General features: G+C 38.0%; 1 protein-coding gene across 1 annotated transcript; it reads right to left on the bottom strand.

Moving 5' to 3' along the window:
• Positions 1-211: 211 nt before the first annotated feature.
• Positions 212-11927, bottom strand: LOC142348322 (uncharacterized). The gene is made up of 4 exons (XM_075399632.1): positions 11718-11927; positions 5579-6969; positions 5136-5486; positions 212-1010 (listed from the first exon to the last, which is right to left on the bottom strand). Exons 1-4 carry the CDS (start codon positions 11846-11848, stop codon positions 676-678), a joined length of 2208 nt encoding a protein of 735 aa, XP_075255747.1. The 5' UTR covers positions 11849-11927; the 3' UTR covers positions 212-675.
• Positions 11928-19338: the final 7411 nt, after the last annotated feature.

Genomic DNA, 19338 nt, shown 5'->3' with positions numbered 1-19338 from the left:
CTAAAAATAACCTTTTAACCTCAAATTGAGGCCATCCCAGCAACTGCACAACTCTAAGCAGTTGAAGGACTACTAGAAACCACTTTGGGCCTCTAATGAAACTTAATGCTCGCTGCGCTTTACGTGTTTATCCCGTTTCTAATAGAAATGCCTTCGACTGAAAATATTGCAGTAAAACTTAAAAATAACTGCTTTGAAGAAGCCACACGTAATCAAAAAACGTTGCTCGCTCAGCGAAAACTGTTCTACCTACTATTCACACATACTTTTCTCTCTTTCTCTCAAAAATGGTTATAATCCTGCTCTTCATGTTTCTTCAGAAATTTAAGCTGAACAATAGGTTTCCACGCATTTCACTCTGTTTCAAATTCACTCCAACAAAACTACCAATCAAAAAAGATGCTTCACCAATACTCTTCGAGTAAAAAAAAAACAGGGCCGCTATAATAAAAGGCTGATAAGATGAGGGCGGCTATGAATAATACAAGGCAAGTTAGAATTAACGATCAAGTCCTTTCCGGTTAGCGAAAGCTGATTGCTTCATGGTTAGCAGTTTTACTTGTAGCACCTCTAATGCTTAATTAGACTCCTGCAGCACCTCTAATGCTTAATTAGACTCCACAAAGCGTCATCAATGAAAACTAGGATACTGCCAATGAACACAAAATTCTCCAGCTAACTGATGTATGTACCTTCAGCTGTTATTAGTTGATTAGGAACAGGGACTCTTTCAGGAGACGATGAGGCATTCTCTCCATCCAGTGTACCCCTCACCCCTACTCCTGCTGTACTTCCAGTCTGTTGTTTCTGCTTCGTAGTACCAGCTTTGTTTGCATTACTCATTGCATTAGATGAAACTGTGACGGCAGTTATGGATGTTTTATGATGGTGTCTGGCAGCCAATCTGTCTCTTCTCTCTTGCCTCTCTGCTTTCACACCCTCTGCCTTCTCCTGTATTTGCTCCTGCTCTTTCTGTTTCTTCTCCCACTTCTTTGTAGCTTGTTCTACCGCTAAAAATTAGAAAGATCCCCTCCATTAGATAAACAGGGCGCCTTATATCATGTTCCATTTCCGTTCTATTTAAGGTATTGAGCATTTTTTTTTCTAGTATATTCTTACCCTTAGCATTGATGTTTAGCTTTCACTACATGAGAGTTTATGAAGGGGTATAAAGTAACTTCACATAAGAGCATTTTTGTTAAAAGTCTTTTAGAGAGTGAACTAAGTCTAAAAACTGATCAGACATTTCTGTTCAAAACTTATTGCTAATTAACATAACAAATGAGGTGTCACACATAAAAGCAGTTAAAGCGCGGCATGAAAAGATGAACAAAACTTCTGCTTTGAGGTTGACGGCGTGAAAAAAAAACGAACGTAACACCGAGTTAACACCAAAATTGCAGTAATATAGCTACACTCATCTCAAAACTTTACAGCTATGAAAAGTAAAATGATCAGCATTGAAAGAACACAGTTTACTTTTAACGGACGAAATTGCCAACTCAAGCTGATAAACTGAAGACAAAGTTTTACTTCAAAACAAAGAAGGTTGCCAGATAATAGTTGCCTTTCATTCCCATGACTGCGATTGGGGTTGAAAAAAGCATTGAAGAGAACATGAAATTGATTGCTCTCTTAGCAAGAAAAACATAGCAGGCAGATTGCCGGAAAATAGCCGCGATAGACGTTTGGGGCCTTCCATGAATTGAAACAACTAAAAAGATTAGATAGACAGATCGTCCACCAGTCCTTTAATAGACCACTAGACTTTTTGGGTTAGCTTTGGACTGTCATTTTTATGAGACACATAAGCTCTATAAGGAGAAAGCCCTAATACGGCTTTTCAAAATTAGGATCTTTTCCGTTTGTGCCCCCTCGGCTTAGTGGGCGCATATTATTTGCACCCCCCGATGCACGTGCAATATTTGGGCGGGGGGCACAAACGGAGAAGATCCCAAAATTAATATTCGAAATCAAAAACTCAAGACTCTAATATTCAAGAATTAGGGCATATGTTCGGCACTACTTAGATGCACACTATTGACCTTTAATAAGTAAATGTTCATAAAATTTAAAGTTTCATAAGTGAGCTCAGAAGTCATTTTTTTTGAGTGAGGTAAATCATTGAAAAGCTCAATTCCAAGAAGTCAGGGTAAGACGAAACAAAAATCTGTTAGACGAAGTAGAAAAACATAGCAGGACAAGTCCTGAAAAACAATTCGAAGAATTGAATGAAGAACTTAGAAGTACTCTACCTGACAGATTAATTGAACAAAGCTAGCCAAAACACAAACAAAATTATCTCAAAAAAATTGAAACTATAAACAAACTAAACAAAAAAATACTCTTTGCTAAAACTCTTGAAGCCTTTACTCCAAAGAAAAAAATTGATCCCTTTAAATATACCTATTTCAAAAATGTGTTCAAAACCAATTTTTGTTTCTGAAAACCGTCCAGTCTTTTATCTGCAAGACCTGGAAAAAATTCATTGGCCCTTGAAGATCGATTAACTCGAAAATAACCAAAAAAATTTTAAAATGAATTGCAAATTTTAAAATGTAGCTAAAAATCGTGATATTAAAAACTTCAGAATCCTTTCTGTGTTTCTAGAGGCTATCCAGCAACCCAACTCCAAGATTTAAAAAATTCATTGGCTCAAAGATCGATAGGCAATAATTTTTAAAACTACCAATTTCAAAAAATAAAAATTGGTTCTATGAAAATGTTGAAAACCATTCAATTGCCCCCTAGCAACTATTTAATAACATACTACCAAACCCTGGATGAGGTTACCTGGCTACTGAGGCAAGAGAAACTGAATAAAAGACAAAAGTTTTCAAAAAAAACTTGAAATAGCAAATTTTATGAAATTCCTAAAATCCGAAAAGTTCAATTGTTCAAAACAATTCCAATGAAATAAACAATCGAGCAGTAACCTTTAGGCAGACCCCTGAATAGGTTTTCTGGCACTTGAGAATGGACAAATATAAAAAAAATAGTGACAAAAAACTAAGGAAACCTTAAAAAAATTGCAGATTTTATCAAAAAAAATGCTAAAATTCGAGAAATTAAAAAGTTGAAAACCAATCTATTGTCACTAGATACTATTCAGTGCTCTATTATCAAACCTATTGAGAATGGACAAATATAAAAAAATGACAAAAAAACTTGGAAAGAAACCTTACAAAAATAGCAGATTTTATTAAAAATGCTAAAAATCGAGACATTAAAAAGTTGAAAGCCAATCTATTGTCACTAGATACTATTCAGTGCTCTATTATCAAACCATAAAGGAGATTCCCTGGCCCCTGAAGCTGAAATAAATCAAAAAATGACAAAAATCTTCAAAAAACTTGGACAAAATTACAAAAATTAGTATCATTTTGCGTGTTTGTATACCAAAACATATAGCTCATAAAATGGTCATAACGAGTAATTTTGTCTCGCAAAGGGCCTTCATCAACTTTTCAAAACTTCAACCTAAGACTAATCAAACAAAAGAATAAAAAAAATCACAAAAAAAACATGAAAAATTTCTACATTTTGAGCCCAAAACCTCCTAAAAATAACCTTTTAACCTCAAATTGAGGCCATCCCAGCAACTGCACAACTCTAAGCAGTTGAAGGACTACTAGAAACCACTTTGGGCCTCTAATGAAACTTAATGCTCGCTGCGCTTTACGTGTTTATCCCGTTTTGAAAGACCAAAGTCATTGAAAAAAATGTGTGAACACATCTTTAAAAAAAAACACAGCGCCCCAGTACAATTCAAATTCTTTGAATTGTAAAAATAGGAGCGCTATAATAGCCGCCTGGAATTGAGGACGCGGCTATTAACCGTCAATGGACTGTCATTTTGATGAGATTTAGTAGTTACGCTTACTCCTGTCCTTTATTGACAGTTTAGAGAGACTGGTAGCAATGCCAATAAGCATAAGAAATGGTAACTAAGAATATTTTAACCGAAGTTTAATTAACAATCATCTACAACTGGACACTATGGCTTTCTAAAGCCGTTTATCCAGTTTCTGATTTCGCTCTTCGACATTGACTCGTTTCATGTTAGATTAAATTCCTTTGCAGAGCAACCGCTGTTTAAAGGCAGCTTGAGCAGAATGGGCGAGAATTAAATAGCATTAGAGATGGCAACGATTTTATGCAAAACGCCGCTAAAACAAAAAATAAACCGACAAATGTCGGAAGAATTTCTCTTGAACGACAGGCGAGGCAATTTAATTCAGTGTCGGTAGCCTAAATCAATTTTTCTTTATGGGTGCAAAAAACCACTGACCTCCCGCTCCACAGCCACCCACACTAACCACTGCGCTATGGGTCACTTATTTTTGCTATACTGCAACCGATTATATATTAGCAACAAGTGAGAGCAATAGAGATCACTCATAAATGATCAACAAAAGCGTAAAAAAGTCACTTGAGAAGTCAAAGAATGTTCTAGAAGGAAAGCGCAAAATGGTCAAGCAAAAAATTTGCATAAAAAGACACACACGTTTACAATAAATGCTATGAACCTCGTTCAAGAGCAATTAAACAAAGCTAAAATTATTTGTTTCAAGCATTAAAAAAAACAGTAACAGCCGACAAAGCTGACGCGGTAATTCAAGAAAAGGGAAAATCAATCACAGAATGGTGAAATTTGATCTACTTAAAAGCATCACTTGTCAGTCAAAAATTGAGCGCTGATTTTTGACGTCTCTAAAGTTGTTTCAGATGCACTTTCTTTCTAATTTTTAAGAATGAACTAAAAGTTCAATAAATTTAACGAGTACTAACTTCAAAACTAACATATTCTGCTATCAAAACCAATTATTGCCAATACCTATTCCCTAATTACATTATTAATTTTATTTTTACATTAACTAGTGTAGCAAAAAGGCTAAAGGCAGTGGTAAATATCAACGCTGAGCCGAAATTTTATAAGAACCCGGCGACATGCCGTAAACTGTATGCAGCTAGGGACAACCCTAAACAACCATCATATCAGATGTGGAAAAAAGAATCTGTTTGAGCATATCAAACTATCTTTTTTGCTAAAACCAAGATTTAAGATTTAAAGGTCCAGATCTAGAGTTGTAAATGAACAAAAATGCATAATTCAATAGAATGAGGAAAATTACCTGTAAGCGCATCCTTGCGTGCCAGATCGGATGAGAGAACTTTTGATAGCTTAGCAGGATCTTTATTATAGAGTGGCACAAATGAGGCTGTTGTAGTTGCATTTGATATCTTTCTTGAACTGTCTCTATCATCAACCTCCTCATTTGTCTTCACCTCAGACGCGATTCCTGAATCATCTACAATATCCCTATCCACAAATTTGGATGTCACATCATGTTCTTGACTCAGTTTTGGATCTCTTCCAGACACCATTGCTTCAGTCACATCTTCAGACGTTAGAAGGCTTTGAACATCATTTCTATCAGCGTCAGTCATCGAAAAACTCAAGCTGCTCACACCAGACGTTTCATCTAAAATCAAAATAGATATCCCGCGACTGATCACTAACCTCGAAGAATCAAATTGAGTATTTACATTAAAAAAAACAATAGCAAAAACTCACGCTCTTCTATTTGCTGAAGCTCAACAGCGTGGTTGACCAATGACCCTGAACCAACTCGTTCGAGAAGAACGTGCTGTGGTGCTGGAATATCGACTCCCTCCGACTGACCAAGTACTTGAGAGCTAGAAATTGGTGGTAGAAGACCTTCTACCGCTTCTACGTTCCCTGAACTACTTTTTCCTCCTTTCTCATTTGATGTCTCATTTAACATCCGCCGGTTTCCAGGGGTTGGTTTACCAAATTGTTTCGACTCTCGCTCTTTGCTTCTCTGTACATTTAGCTTGTATTTCTCAGGGTGCTTCGCACAGTCCTCTTTCAATTCAATCAGACCCCGTAAAATCTTGACAAAGTCGGGATCAGACTGCTTGAACCCGAATCTCGTCAGATCTTTATGAGTGATGATCGGCATTTTGATCAATGATATGTTGTTTGAGAAGAATAAATCCTTCACGCGCTCTACATCCTTTAAGTTGAGAGTTTGCAGCCAATCACTTAATGGAGCGTCATATGTATATTTAGTACTTTCTTTAACTGGTAAAATTTTTGGAGCGGCTGGACCAGTAGGTTCTGGTTTTTCCTTTGTTGAGCTTATAATGAGAGAATCTTCCTCGTCGTTGACTCTCGAGGGTCTTTTGACAGGTGAATAATGTGCAGTTCGCTTTTTTCTGCGCTGTTTCTGTAAGTAGTCAGAATTGGACGCGTTGTTGCTATACAATGCTGACCCATGTGGCGGTAACATAACATGCGAATTTGCTTCGTCATTCACAGGTATCGAATTAATGCTCTTTTGCGACTTGGCAGCATTAGACCCGACTACAGATCCAGCCTTTCGAGATCTGTTCACAAGAGGGGCGTTTACTTCCGACCCTGTCGGTTGGTCCGGTACATGTAGATTTACCACCGATGCTGTCGTTTGAGCCTTTTGCTCTTCTCTCTCCTTTTCGTAATCGATCAAAGACTTCTTCTCTTCGTCTTTAACCGATTTGTACTCTTTCTTCAGTTTTTGAAGTCTAGCATCCTGTGTCCTCAGGCTTGATCGTTTAACAGGAGAGTCTAGAGCTGTTTTAGAGACAGATAGAGCGTCCAGGTCAGCGTCATTTATCGCAACCGCTTCTCTCTGTTGCAGCGTTTGCTTCATTTTAGACAACCGCTCTTTCATAGGGAAAGCTTTGTAGTTCTCTGATCCATTGTTTTCCTCTTCAACAGTTTCTAGTAGATCAGCGTGCTCCCTATCTGGATGCAAAGCAGTGGCATTTAGACTCTCTCCGATTACTGACCCTTGTAGGTTTATTTCCTGTGTATGAAGCGCAGATTTCAGATGCAAATCCTTGCTGCTTTTGAATCCTGTCAGTTTTCCAGGCTTCCCCGAACTCCATTTCCCTCGCGCAGCTCTGAACAAAAAGTATAGAGAATCTGGGGTAAAAAATATTTCGGTACAGAACAGAAAAATTTCAAGTTAAAAATAGATACCGAATCTACACCAGGAGACCGTGCGAAATGTTCAGTATGCTCGGTTTTCCAATAAAGAAATTGCCGGTATTTTCAGTTTCCTAGATTCGGTATGTTTGGTTTAAAACCTAAAACGTAGTTTTTACCAGGCAAAAATTTGAGTTTGTTTATATTATAGTCGTATGCTTTACTAGCTTTCAAATTTCAGGACATTCAAGCGTACCTCTCAGAGACGATTGACTATCTTCTATAGCTCAATGATAAAACAAGGTAGACAAAAATGGACTTTTTTTTGGCTTTTCAAATAGCGTTTTAGCAGCGTTTTCAAGTAGCGTTTAGCAGCGTTATCTTTTTTGTAAGAGAAAGCATTAAACTTTATTCTTAATTTCGGCTCAAGATCTCTACCCTTAGTAAAGTCAGACTCATTCCTCTAAGCGTTCTCTTCATCTCGGAAGTAGAATGTGGTGCTACGGCTGTTGAACGTACATGCATGTCAAATGTAGTGCTCTAGCAAACAAAAATGACAATCAATTAAATTAATTTCGTGTGCAAACACTGCAATTCATTAACGACCAGAGCAGCAAGAACCTTCAATAGACATCGAGGCAATCCCAGAACCAAGCAATTTCTGCAGAAATTATGATGAATCACAAAAGGAAAGCCCGACTTTCGGCAAGAACTGGATTTACAATTGCGGACATCCTAAACATAATCCCCGCTAAGACCATTGGAGAAAATCTGCAAAGCAAAAACCATATGGGCAATGATAATGCATCATCTAATTTTCACCAGATCGAGAGGCGATAACAATGGATCCATATCGACAACAATCACTAGAACATTGGAGAAATTGATCAGCTACAATTTCGATTACCTGTTTAACGAAGCAAAGGCACTTCAGGGGGCGTTTAGGAAAGACCAAGAATAAACGAGAAGTAAATGAATACAAGGCCTTTGATAAACAAATGGAAACAGATATACTATCAACCACATCAGATAAACTGAGTGTCGAAGGAAAAACTCAGTAACCTGAGTGCTCAGGATCTTACCCGATAAGCATCCAATTAGTCAAAGAGCGGATCCTAAGTATGTAATACCGCACTTGAAAGAACTTGACTTACTCTTCCATCTGCCCCTCTTCGAAAAAAAATGCTTTGGAAATCAGACAAGTAGCAGTGAAACCAAGTGCTTGTCACGTTTCCTCCAGTCTTGACGCAACTGAATGGCCGAAATTACTGACATCATTTAGGGCTTTATCAAGCGATCCTCGCAAAACATTGTCAAGTTGGCCTTCAGAATTCCGACAGCGGATTTAGCTTTTTTGGCTTCATACAATGCTTGCCATCTGATCGCTCTTAATAAAAGCCCGGGAGTTAGAACTATTGGTAGAGGCGAGATGCTGGGAAAAGTAATGAGTAAAGTTTTGTAAAGCGTGTAAAACCACATCTTCAGAAAAGTGAAGTACGGCTATGTCACAGTCAAAAGAGTGACATTGAACATCCGGGTAATGCGCTTCGTCGACGATTCAAGAAGGAAGTACAGAAGCAATATTATTTATTGATGCCATGAAAAAATTCAAAACTTTCCTTAGATCTTGCCTTGAAGAACATTGCCAGACTTTGTCTATCGCTTTATGAAGCTGTTATAAATGCGTATAAGACACCATCAGACCTTTTCGAATATAAAATTAATGAAGTCGCAATAAGGTACAAACAAGGGGGATCCGACAGCAACGGCAGTATATGGTGTCGCAATTCTTCTACACATAGATTTATTCGAAAAGCAGAATATTACCCAAAAACTGTATGCCGATGGCAGTAATGCTGCTGGAACCCTTCCGTCTTTTGATAGTTACACTCCAACGGTCCAAAGAATATGAAAATGCCTTTGTTTACATTTGAAATTGCCTTTATATTGTAACGAAGTGTCATCTAATTGCAAAACCATAAGAGAGCAGAGAGCTAAAAAACGGTTTTCGGGTGTAGATGGGAGATGTTAACAGGCTCACGAGAAAATTTCACAGGTGAGGGATCATTAATGAAATTGAGAGGCGATAACAATGGATCCATATCGACAACAATCACTAGAACATTGGAGAAATTGATCAGCTGCAATTTCGATTACCTGTTTAACGAAGCAAAGGCACTTCAGGGTGCGTTTAGGAAAGACCCAGAATAAACGAGAAGTAAATGAATACAAGGCCTTTGATAAACAAATGGAAACCGATATACTATCAACCACATCAGATAAACTGAGTGTCGAAGGAAAAACTCAGTAACCTGAGTGCTCAGGATCTTACCCGATAAGCATCCAATTAGTCAAAGAGCGGATCCTAAGTATGTAATACCGCACTTGAAAGAACGTGACCTACTCTTCCATCTGCCCCTCTTCGAAAAAAAAATGCTTCGGAAATCAGACAAGTAGCAGTGAAACCAAGTGCTTGTCACGTTTCCTCCAGTCTTGACGCAACTGAATGGCCGAAATTACTGACATCATTTAGGGCTTTATCAAGCGATCCTCGCAAAACATTGTCAAGTTGGCCTTCAGAATTCCGACAGCGGATTTAGCTTTTTTAGCTTCATACAATGCTTGCCATCTGATCGCTCTTAATAAAAGCCCGGGAGTTAGAACTATTGGTAGAGGCGAGATGCTGGGAAAAGTAATGAGTAAAGTTTTGTAAAGCGTGTAAAACCACATCTTCAGAAAAGTGAAGTACGGCTATGTCACAGTCAAAAGAGTGACATTGAACATCCGGGTAATGCGCTTCGTCGACGATTCAAGAAGGAAGTACAGAAGCAATATTATTTATTGATGCCATGAAAAAATTCAAAACTTTCCTTAGATCTTGCCTTGAAGAACATTGCCAGACTTTGTCTATCGCTTTATGAAGCTGTTATAAATGCGTATAAGACACCATCAGACCTTTTCGAATATAAAATTAATGAAATCGCAATAAGGTACAAACAAGGGGGATCCGACAGCAACGGCAGTATATGGTGTCGCAATTCTTCTACACATAGATTTATTCGAAAAGCAGAATATTACCCAAAAACTGTATGCCGATGGCAGTAATGCTGCTGGAACCCTTCCGTCTTTTGATAGTTACACTCCAACGGTCCAAAGAATATGAAAATGCCTTTGTTTACATTTGAAATTGCCTTTATATTGTAACGAAGTGTCATCTAATTGCAAAACCATAAGAGAGCAGAGAGCTAAAAAACGGTTTTCGGGTGTAGATGGGAGATGTTAACAGGCTAACGAGAAAATTTCACAGGTGAGGGATCATTAATGAAATTGAGAGGCGATAACAATGGATCCATATCGACAACAATCACTAGAACATTGGAGAAATTGATCAGCTGCAATTTCGATTACCTGTTTAACGAAGCAAAGGCACTTCAGGGGGCGTTTAGGAAAGACCAAGAATAAACGAGAAGTAAATGAATACAAGGCCTTTGATAAACAAATGGAAACCGATATACTATCAACCACATCAGATAAACTGAGTGTCGAAGGAAAAACTCAGTAACCTGAGTGCTCAGGATCTTACCCGATAAGCATCCAATTAGTCAAAGAGCGGATCCTAAGTATGTAATACCGCACTTGAAAGAACGTAACTTACTCTTCCATCTGCCCCTCTTCGAAAAAAAAATGCTTCGGAAATCAGACAAGTAGCAGTGAAACCAAGTGCTTGTCACGTTTCCTCCAGTCTTGACGCAACTGAATGGCCGAAATTACTGACATCATTTAGGGCTTTATCAAGCGATCCTCGCAAAACATTGTCAAGTTGGCCTTCAGAATTCCGACAGCGGATTTAGCTTTTTTGGCTTCATACAATGCTTGCCATCTGATCGCTCTTAATAAAAGCCCGGGAGTTAGAACTATTGGTAGAGGCGAGATGCTGGGAAAAGTAATGAGTAAAGTTTTGTAAAGCGTGTAAAACCACATCTTCAGAAAAGTGAAGTACGGCTATGTCACAGTCAAAAGAGTGACATTGAACATCCGGGTAATGCGCTTCGTCGACGATTCAAGAAGGAAGTACAGAAGCAATATTATTTATTGATGCCATGAAAAAATTCAAAACTTTCCTTAGATCTTGCCTTGAAGAACATTGCCAGACTTTGTCTATCGCTTTATGAAGCTGTTATAAATGCGTATAAGACACCATAGTTGACCAACAACCCTTTAAGAGAGTGGATTTTTTCTTAATTGACAGTTTTATGGCTTTTCAAGTTAAAAATTTGAGACTTGTTGAACTTTGATGGGGAGTCCTGATATGATTATGATATATCAAGAACTTTAGTCATTTTCATGATTTCCTGTGGTTTAAACAACCAATTTGATTAAACCAATGATTTCTCACCTTTGCAAAAAACCGAATATTTTTTACGTTTAGAAACCCACGATACCGCATCTCGAAATACCAAAGCTTTCTTACGTCCCAGGCCCAACATTACTACAATTTTTTACGTTTAAAACCAAATATACCAACAATTTTCTTACTATTAAAAGACTTTCTAGACTGGGGAAGGCACCAATTCTTTCAATAAACTTTGTTCCTGGTTGGGTAAAGAACAATAAGAATTTAAAAAAACTTAATCGACCTCTCAGTTAAAATCTGCTGGTTCGAGAAACCTAGAAAAGTCGAACCGTAATTTCAACATGACCAGCAACAATTTGTTAACGTTACCTTGTTTCATTTCTTTTATGATCCTCCAGATCAATGGACATCCTGATGACATCTTGTGAAAGCCTTGCATTCTCTTTCGCCAAATCATGGGCCACATCTACATTTTTAACAGGCACTGCAGAGGATTTCATATCAATACATAGTGCATCTAAAAGGATCCACTAATCTAATCCATACCCATCATGAAACCGCGCGTTACAAAAACACAGGGACCTATTTTCTTCAAGTAACATTGTGAAATCCAAACCAAAGCTTATATATCCAAACAGACATCACGTCTTTCTATGATATCCACGCCTTATACCACACCTTTGTAAATTATTTGCTATTACTAAGCATGGCCAAACAGGACTAGCGAATTACAGATAACCCTAACTACAAATCAAAGCAACTCAAAATGATAGCAAAGGCAGACACGTCAAGAAAACGAAGGACTTGTTTAACGAGACCATAAATCAAAAGTTTCCTTTGGTTACAACTAATCTACTATAATAATAGTAACAAAATAGGATTTAGGATAGAACCCAGGGGGGGGGGAGTTTCCCTGTTTCAGTTTACTAGTCAGTTTACTTTTTTAGTGGTTCTGCAATCAACACACAAGCAAGAGTCTCCAAGTGCATATACTATCGTAGTCATATTCTTTCACGAATAGTTCTTGTACGCACGCCATCATCAACCGTGTCTTCACATTTGCAATATCTTAATGCCCGCGCCAAAATATCGGCTAAAGAGATTGGCCAGGTAAACCGCTCCAGTCCCTTGGTCACTTTCTCGCTTCTGCTTTTGTAGCCTCCGTGTAGAGAACACTGAACATTTTCTGTTCGAGTCGTCTTCTTGTGATTATTGATGATTACTTACTGTTTCCATTCAAGTTAAACCATCCATTAAAACTATCGCCAAACAACAAAGCTAAATGCAGCTCATGGTACATCGCCAGTGGTAGTATGTCCAGTCGGATCAAACATTCAGTTCGTAACTTTCCATGAATAGCTTCGATGTCCCTGAGTTCAGCCTTGTTAGCTCTCCATAAGATGGTACCATAAGAACGGATTCAAACCAAGTACATCCTGTTTAGGTTTTTTCTCCTCCCGATTTTAGTTACAAAATATTGCGTATCATGAACAGCGCCTCGAGGGCTTTTGCATATCTCTCCGATTGAGCTGCCTATGTCAAAACCGCGGCCACCATTACACCTAAGTCTTTCTCGACACCTGGTCGATTGAAGATTCCTTTAATATTGGAAACTTTACGTTTAGTCAAATAAGTTTCACAAGTTTAGAAGAAGCAGTTTAGAAGACCACCATTTCCAGAGTTTTCCAGCCCTAATTTGCAGATGAATAGCGTTTGTATTTTAAAAACTTAATTTTAAAATGTTAATAAGGACATCAAGAAACAAAGGGTCTAGGACACTGCCTTGAGGCACCTCACTGTATACGATCAGTTCGCTGCTGGAAATGATCATAACATCTCTAATTGTTTGCGAACTCAAGGGATAAAAGCGGACGTGAACAAATCCAACAATGAAAAAGCCCAGGTAAAAATAAACAAATTCTTCAAAGAATCGGACGCAGAGATTGTGATTTTACTCAAATTCTGAAGTTATGACCAGTTCAAAGCTCATCCTGATAAGCCTCGAGTGACTTTTGTTGAAATTAAAAACACTTGGGATGAAAGATTCATTCTAGCTAGAGAGGAAGCAAAGAAAGCCGCGTTGAAAAAGGACGGTATTTATATTCGACGTGCCTTAACGACAGACGAGATAAAAAATCTTGTTTCAAAGGGAGGGCATGAGAGAAACCTTGAGCGGCGAGAGTAAACCTGAAAATTCGCAGTTTTGTTCAGTATAATGGAAGTATCATCGTCAACTCAACAGAGCAGACGGCACTCACTGTTATATCTGGGATGGTTTTAATTGTCGCAAGTTTATTGAGTAATGAGCGGAAGATGTTAATCTAAAAATCTGTCAACCTCAAAAATCATCAGTTTTTGTGTTTTACGGAGACTTTTCTAACTCTTGATGTTGCCGATGAGAACTTCCTTCTCAAAACTTATCAAGTTTTCTGGAGTGACAGAAATCTACCATCATGGCCACAAATCACGGTTGTGTCTTGTTAGGTGAGCGAAAGCAGCTTACATGTGAACCGATAGATTTTGATGGGTGCGACTGCTGTTTATTAGTCCTGATAACAGTCTTTAGTTTACAGTTTTTAGTTGTCGTTTTTATAACCCTACCGAATCCAGTCTATTGATACTGGCTACGTTGAATCTTTTATGAATAGCTGTTCGGTTGACCTTCTACAAACTAATAGCACAACGCCCGTCAGGTTTAAATTTGTTCTAACTAGCCTAGATGAAACAAAGACAGGGGGTCCAGACTATTATTCCTTGTTTCTTCCGCCAATTAAGACAAACTATCTCTAACTCTTGAATCTATCTCTAACACCAAGTTATGTATTTTACGAATTTACCAACATGGGTCCGCAAAAAAGCGCTCTATCATCACAAATCTACTCCCGTACTTGGAAACTATCTACAAATGTATGGATGAGAAATTGGAAACAGTAACAACGTTCTAAAACAATTTTGCAAAAACGTAAGACAAGGTTTCTGTACAATTTACTGCTGACTAATTATATGTTTTGGTATAAGAGGCCGGCTTCATCGAGTCGTCGAAAATTATTTATCAAATCGTTGACAAATTGTTCGTTTTGATTAGGTGGAGTCGGCTGCATTGGCAGCCAATTACAACTTTGCCAGTTGTGAAAGATTTGGGAAACGCAGTCAAGATTGATCTATTTTTTCCGATCACTTTGAAGAAAGACTTCCGAAAGAAAATTTGGTGTTCTGGACTGTCAAAAGAAACGTGCCTCAAGGTAAGGGTATTTAACCCAAGCTTTGTTTAAACAAATCTCTGTCCATTATCATTTTTTGAAGCATGTTTTGGTTTCTATCCCTCATCGACTGCCGAGCTTTGAAAGCGTTTTAAAAACGTGATACCTACAGATATTCAATTACAGAAACACTGATTATATCACCAGGTTGAAAATCGCTAATTTACTACCTGTGCCCATGTTTCTCTAGCTATTGGATCTGCTACATTTATCAAAAATTTGCAATGAGGCAAATGACTGCGACTAGAAATCTGTTATTTGGAAAGGAAAATCATAGAGTTCTGTGAATTGGGAAAGCAACCTAATAATTCGGAACTCTTTGTCCTAGTACCCCAAAAGTATTAGAAGACTCGCGCCTGTATTTTAACACAAAGAATTGCAAACAAGTTTCAGAAAGATATCAACTTTCTAAAGCCGTCTGGGCTGAAAAATTGACTGCAGAACATCAAGTATCAGATAGTGCGGGAGTCGGATCGTAAAGATGTGTGCACGCGGAAAATCTGCTTTGATTGTGCGAACAGCCAGCCTCTTTGTAGGATCTATCTGTTAAAGTGGAGATGTCCCTTACATAAGCCATACCAATCACAACAACAGCAGCAGCAACAACAACAACAACAACAACACCAACAACAACAACAGTAACAACAATGACAACAACATGATGCCCTTTGTCAAATGCCCTCCCAGTTAGGTAGAGAGTTGCATGTTTGGCTGTATCAATATTCTTATATATTGCATTCAGGTACAAAATTGTTGTGTCATTGTTAGTTATTCACATTCAAATTCATCTATTAACAAAAAATAAAACACGAATATCAATAACATTGTTCAAGTTCGTTTCAACAAATGTAGCATAGTTTGTGCAAAATCCACACAAAATCTCCAGCTTTTGTTTTGTTTTGTTTTGTTTTCTGATCCAACGGACTCAAACCAAGTTCATCCTGTTTAGGTTTTTTCTCCTCCCGATTTTAGTTCCAAAATATTGCGTATCATGAACAGCGCCTCGAGGGCTTTTGCATATCTCTCCGATTGAGCTGCCTATGTCAAAACCGCGGCCACCATTACACCTAAGTCTTTCTCGACACCTGGTCGATTGAAGATTCCTTTAATATTGGAAACTTTACGTTTAGTCAAATAAGTTTCACAAGTTTAGAAGAAGCAGTTTAGAAGACCACCATTTCCAGAGTTTTCCAGCCCTAATTTGCAGATGAATAGCGTTTGTATTTTAAAAACTTAATTTTAAAATGTTAATAAGGACATCAAGAAACAAAGGGTCTAGGACACTGCCTTGAGGCACCTCACTGTATACGATCAGTTCGCTGCTGGAAATGATCATAACATCTCTAATTGTTTGCGAACTCAAGGGATAAAAGCGGACGTGAACAAATCCAACAATGAAAAAGCCCAGGTAAAAATAAACAAATTCTTCAAAGAATCGGACGCAGAGATTGTGATTTTACTCAAATTCTGAAGTTATGACCAGTTCAAAGCTCATCCTGATAAGCCTCGAGTGACTTTTGTTGAAATTAAAAACACTTGGGATGAAAGATTCATTCTAGCTAGAGAGGAAGCAAAGAAAGCCGCGTTGAAAAAGGACGGTATTTATATTCGACGTGCCTTAACAACAGACGAGATAAAAAATCTTGTTTCAAAGGGAGGGCATGAGAGAAACCTTGAGCGGCGAGAGCAGACGGCACTCACTGTTATATCTGGGATGGTTTTAATTGTCGCAAGTTTATTGAGTAATGAGCGGAAGATGTTAATCTAAAAATCTGTCAACCTCAAAAATCATCAGTTTTTGTGTTTTACGGAGATTTTTCTAACTCTTGATGTTGCCGATGAGAACTTCCTTCTCAAAACTTATCAAGTTTTCTGGAGTGATAGAAATCTACCATCATGGCCACAAATCACGTTTGTGTCTTGTTAGATGAGCGAAAGCAGCTTACATGTGAACGGATAGATTTTGATGGGTGCGACTGCTGTTTATTATAGAGAGCCAATTACAACTTTGTCAGTTGTGAAAGATTTGGGAAACGCAGTCAAGATTGATCTATTTTTTCCCGATCACTTTGAAGAAAGACTTCCGAAAGAAAATTTGGTGTTCTGGACTGTCAAAAGAAACGTGCCTCAAGGTAAGGGTATTTAACCCAAGCTTTGTTTAAACAAATCTCTGTCCATTATCATTTTTTGAAGCATGTTTTGGTTTCTATCCCTCATCGACTGCCGAGCTTTGAAAGCGTTTTAAAAACGTGATACCTACAGATATTCAATTACAGAAACACTGATTATATCACCAGGTTGAAAATCGCTAATTTACTACCTGTGCCCATGTTTCTCTAGCTATTGGATCTGCTACATTTATCAAAAATTTGCAATGAGGCAAATGACTGCGACTAGAAATCTGTTATTTGGAAAGGAAATTCATAGACTTCTGTGAATTGGGAAAGCAACCTAATAATTCGGAACTCTTTGTCCTAGTACCCCAAAAGTATCAGAAGTCTCGCGCCTGTTTTTTTAACACAAAGAATTGCAAACAACTTTCAGAAAGATATCAACTTTCTAAAGCCGTCTGGGCTGAAAAATTGACTGCAGAACATCAAGTATCAGATAGTGCGGGAGTCGGATCGTAAAGATGTGTGCACGCGGAAAATCTGCTTTGATTGTGCGAACAGCCAGCCTCTTTGTAGGATCTATCTGTTAAAGTGAAGATGTCCCTTACATAAGCCATACCAATCACAACAACAGCAGCAGCAACAACAACAACAACAACACCAACAACAACAACAGTAACAACAATGACAACAACATGATGCCCTTTGTCAAATGCCCTCCCAGTTAGGTAGAGAGTTGCATGTTTGGTTGTATCAATATTCTTATATATTGCATTCAGGTACCAAAATTGTTGTGTCATTGTTAGTTATTCACATTCAAATTCATTTATTAACAAAAAATAAAACACGAATATCAATAACATTGTTCAAGTTCGTTTCAACAAATGTAGCATAGTTTGTGCAAAATCCACGCAAAATCTCCAGTTTTTGTTTTGTTTTGTTTTGTTTTCTGATCATTTTTAATCACTTTGTATTGTGTGATTGGCCGAGCAGAAGACTAAGCGCAAAATAGTTTTCCTTGATTTCAGGAGTCATAAACTAGTGTTCTCCGGCTTCGCTGCTTTCAAATGTGTTGAAAACAATACGGCTGAGCTAAATTTAAGTAGACTCGTGACAATCTACTGGAGAAGACCCAATAGGCCGGAATTTCAATTCTGGTTTTCGTTCGATAAACTATCCAGGGAGTTATTACCCATGGCAAACAAATTTTCTTGCTTTATTTTAAAGCATGTGTGGTTAAAACATGGATTTCTAACAGTGCAATGACGTCAAGATTACTCTTTTCCTGCAAAAAACGCAACCATATTTACACTTTTAACGTGTTCAGAAAAAAATTGTGTTCCATTCTTTTGTTAACAAGAAACAGAGTCGCTATCTGAGCTGAGATTGAAAGAAATAATAGAAAAGAAAATGCCAGAAAACCCAGTAAAAACAATCCGAAACTTTGTTTAAGCTTTCCCCGCTGCAAATTTTTGGGAAAGGAGTGTTAACTGTTTGATCATAACTAAAATTCCACAAACGTCCCAACACAGAAAGCAACAAAGAAAAAACCATAAAAAGGGGAAAAAGTAATCCTCGTTGAATTGAGTACAGGTAAATTGAGTACAGGTACCTAATGCTTCTGAAAGAGCTGATTTAATAAAAGCAGATAGAGGTCAAAATACTTTTTCAGACTGTTGCCTTAATCAAAAACTAGCTGTCTATCATGACTCTAAGGCAAACTGTATTGAATGAAAAGACACCAGGGTCGGCTAAAATCGGTCACCAATACTTGCTCAAAAAATTATCTTAATTGAACGTTTTTGGAAATTTCAAATTTCATCGTAAATCGGAAGATAAAACAGAACAAAAAATTGAGGCAAATTTTTTTTTATTGCTGCTTAAAATCTAGTTTTAAAAAAATACCTGGATCGCTTCCATTGTTCGGTAACATCCTCCAGCCACGAGGAACATTCTGTGAGAATCGGAACTAGAAAAATGTGCGGCCGAGCGAGGCGTGGAACGTACGCACGACGGTGGAACAGGCGACGCTTTATGTACGTTCCAATACTCAACACTAGAGTTGATTGATTCAATCATGCAAACTATGTCACTAATCACGAAAAGATGTTCGAGAGGCTTCTGCTGTGTTGATCCACTTGCATAGTAGGTACATACTCCAGGCACCAACGCGACCAAATCTCACTTATATGGGAATCGCGCCAGAGTATCGATTACGATGATCCAACTCGTCAACGGCAACATATGACGGAATTCTGGCGGCTCACATTGCAATTAGAACAGGATTGGGTATTATTGCGGCGTTTGATAAGATCAGACGCACGTATAAGGTACCTGTTCCGACAAACAGTGACAAGAAAACGGTGCTGCTACTGCGCCAGACGGGCTTATCGTCAAGGAAATCTCTTCCTTTGTTGCTAAAATGTTCTCCTTGAACAAGTCACTAAAGACGAATTACGGCTTTGTTACGCTCAACGGGACCGTTATGCTAAGTTTTAAAGTACGGCAATTTTTGTGAAGTTGTAAAACACAGAAAAGATATGCGCTGACACGAAGTGCCTTGGGTAAGAACTGAACTAGTTAATAGAATGCTTTGGCTAGCTTGGTTGCGGAAGCGTC

Source organism: Convolutriloba macropyga, chromosome 1 (assembly GCF_964194025.1).
Source record: "Convolutriloba macropyga chromosome 1, txConMacr16.3, whole genome shotgun sequence".
Classification (NCBI taxonomy): Eukaryota; Metazoa; Xenacoelomorpha; order Acoela; family Convolutidae; genus Convolutriloba; species Convolutriloba macropyga.
This window is presented reverse-complemented; position numbering and strand designations above follow the sequence as displayed.

Excerpts from the sequence above, each read along its gene's own strand:
- LOC142348322 (XM_075399632.1), bottom strand. The coding sequence starts at position 11,848 with ATGAAATCCTCTGCAGTGCCTGTTAAAAATGTAGATGTGGCCCATGAT. Across the intron at positions 6,970-11,717 it reads CATAAAAGAAATGAAACAAG|AGCTGCGCGAGGGAAATGGA; the intron begins GTAACGTTAACA and ends CTTTTTGTTCAG. Across the intron at positions 5,487-5,578 it reads GCTTCAGCAAATAGAAGAGC|ATGAAACGTCTGGTGTGAGC; the intron begins GTGAGTTTTTGC and ends TTTTGATTTTAG.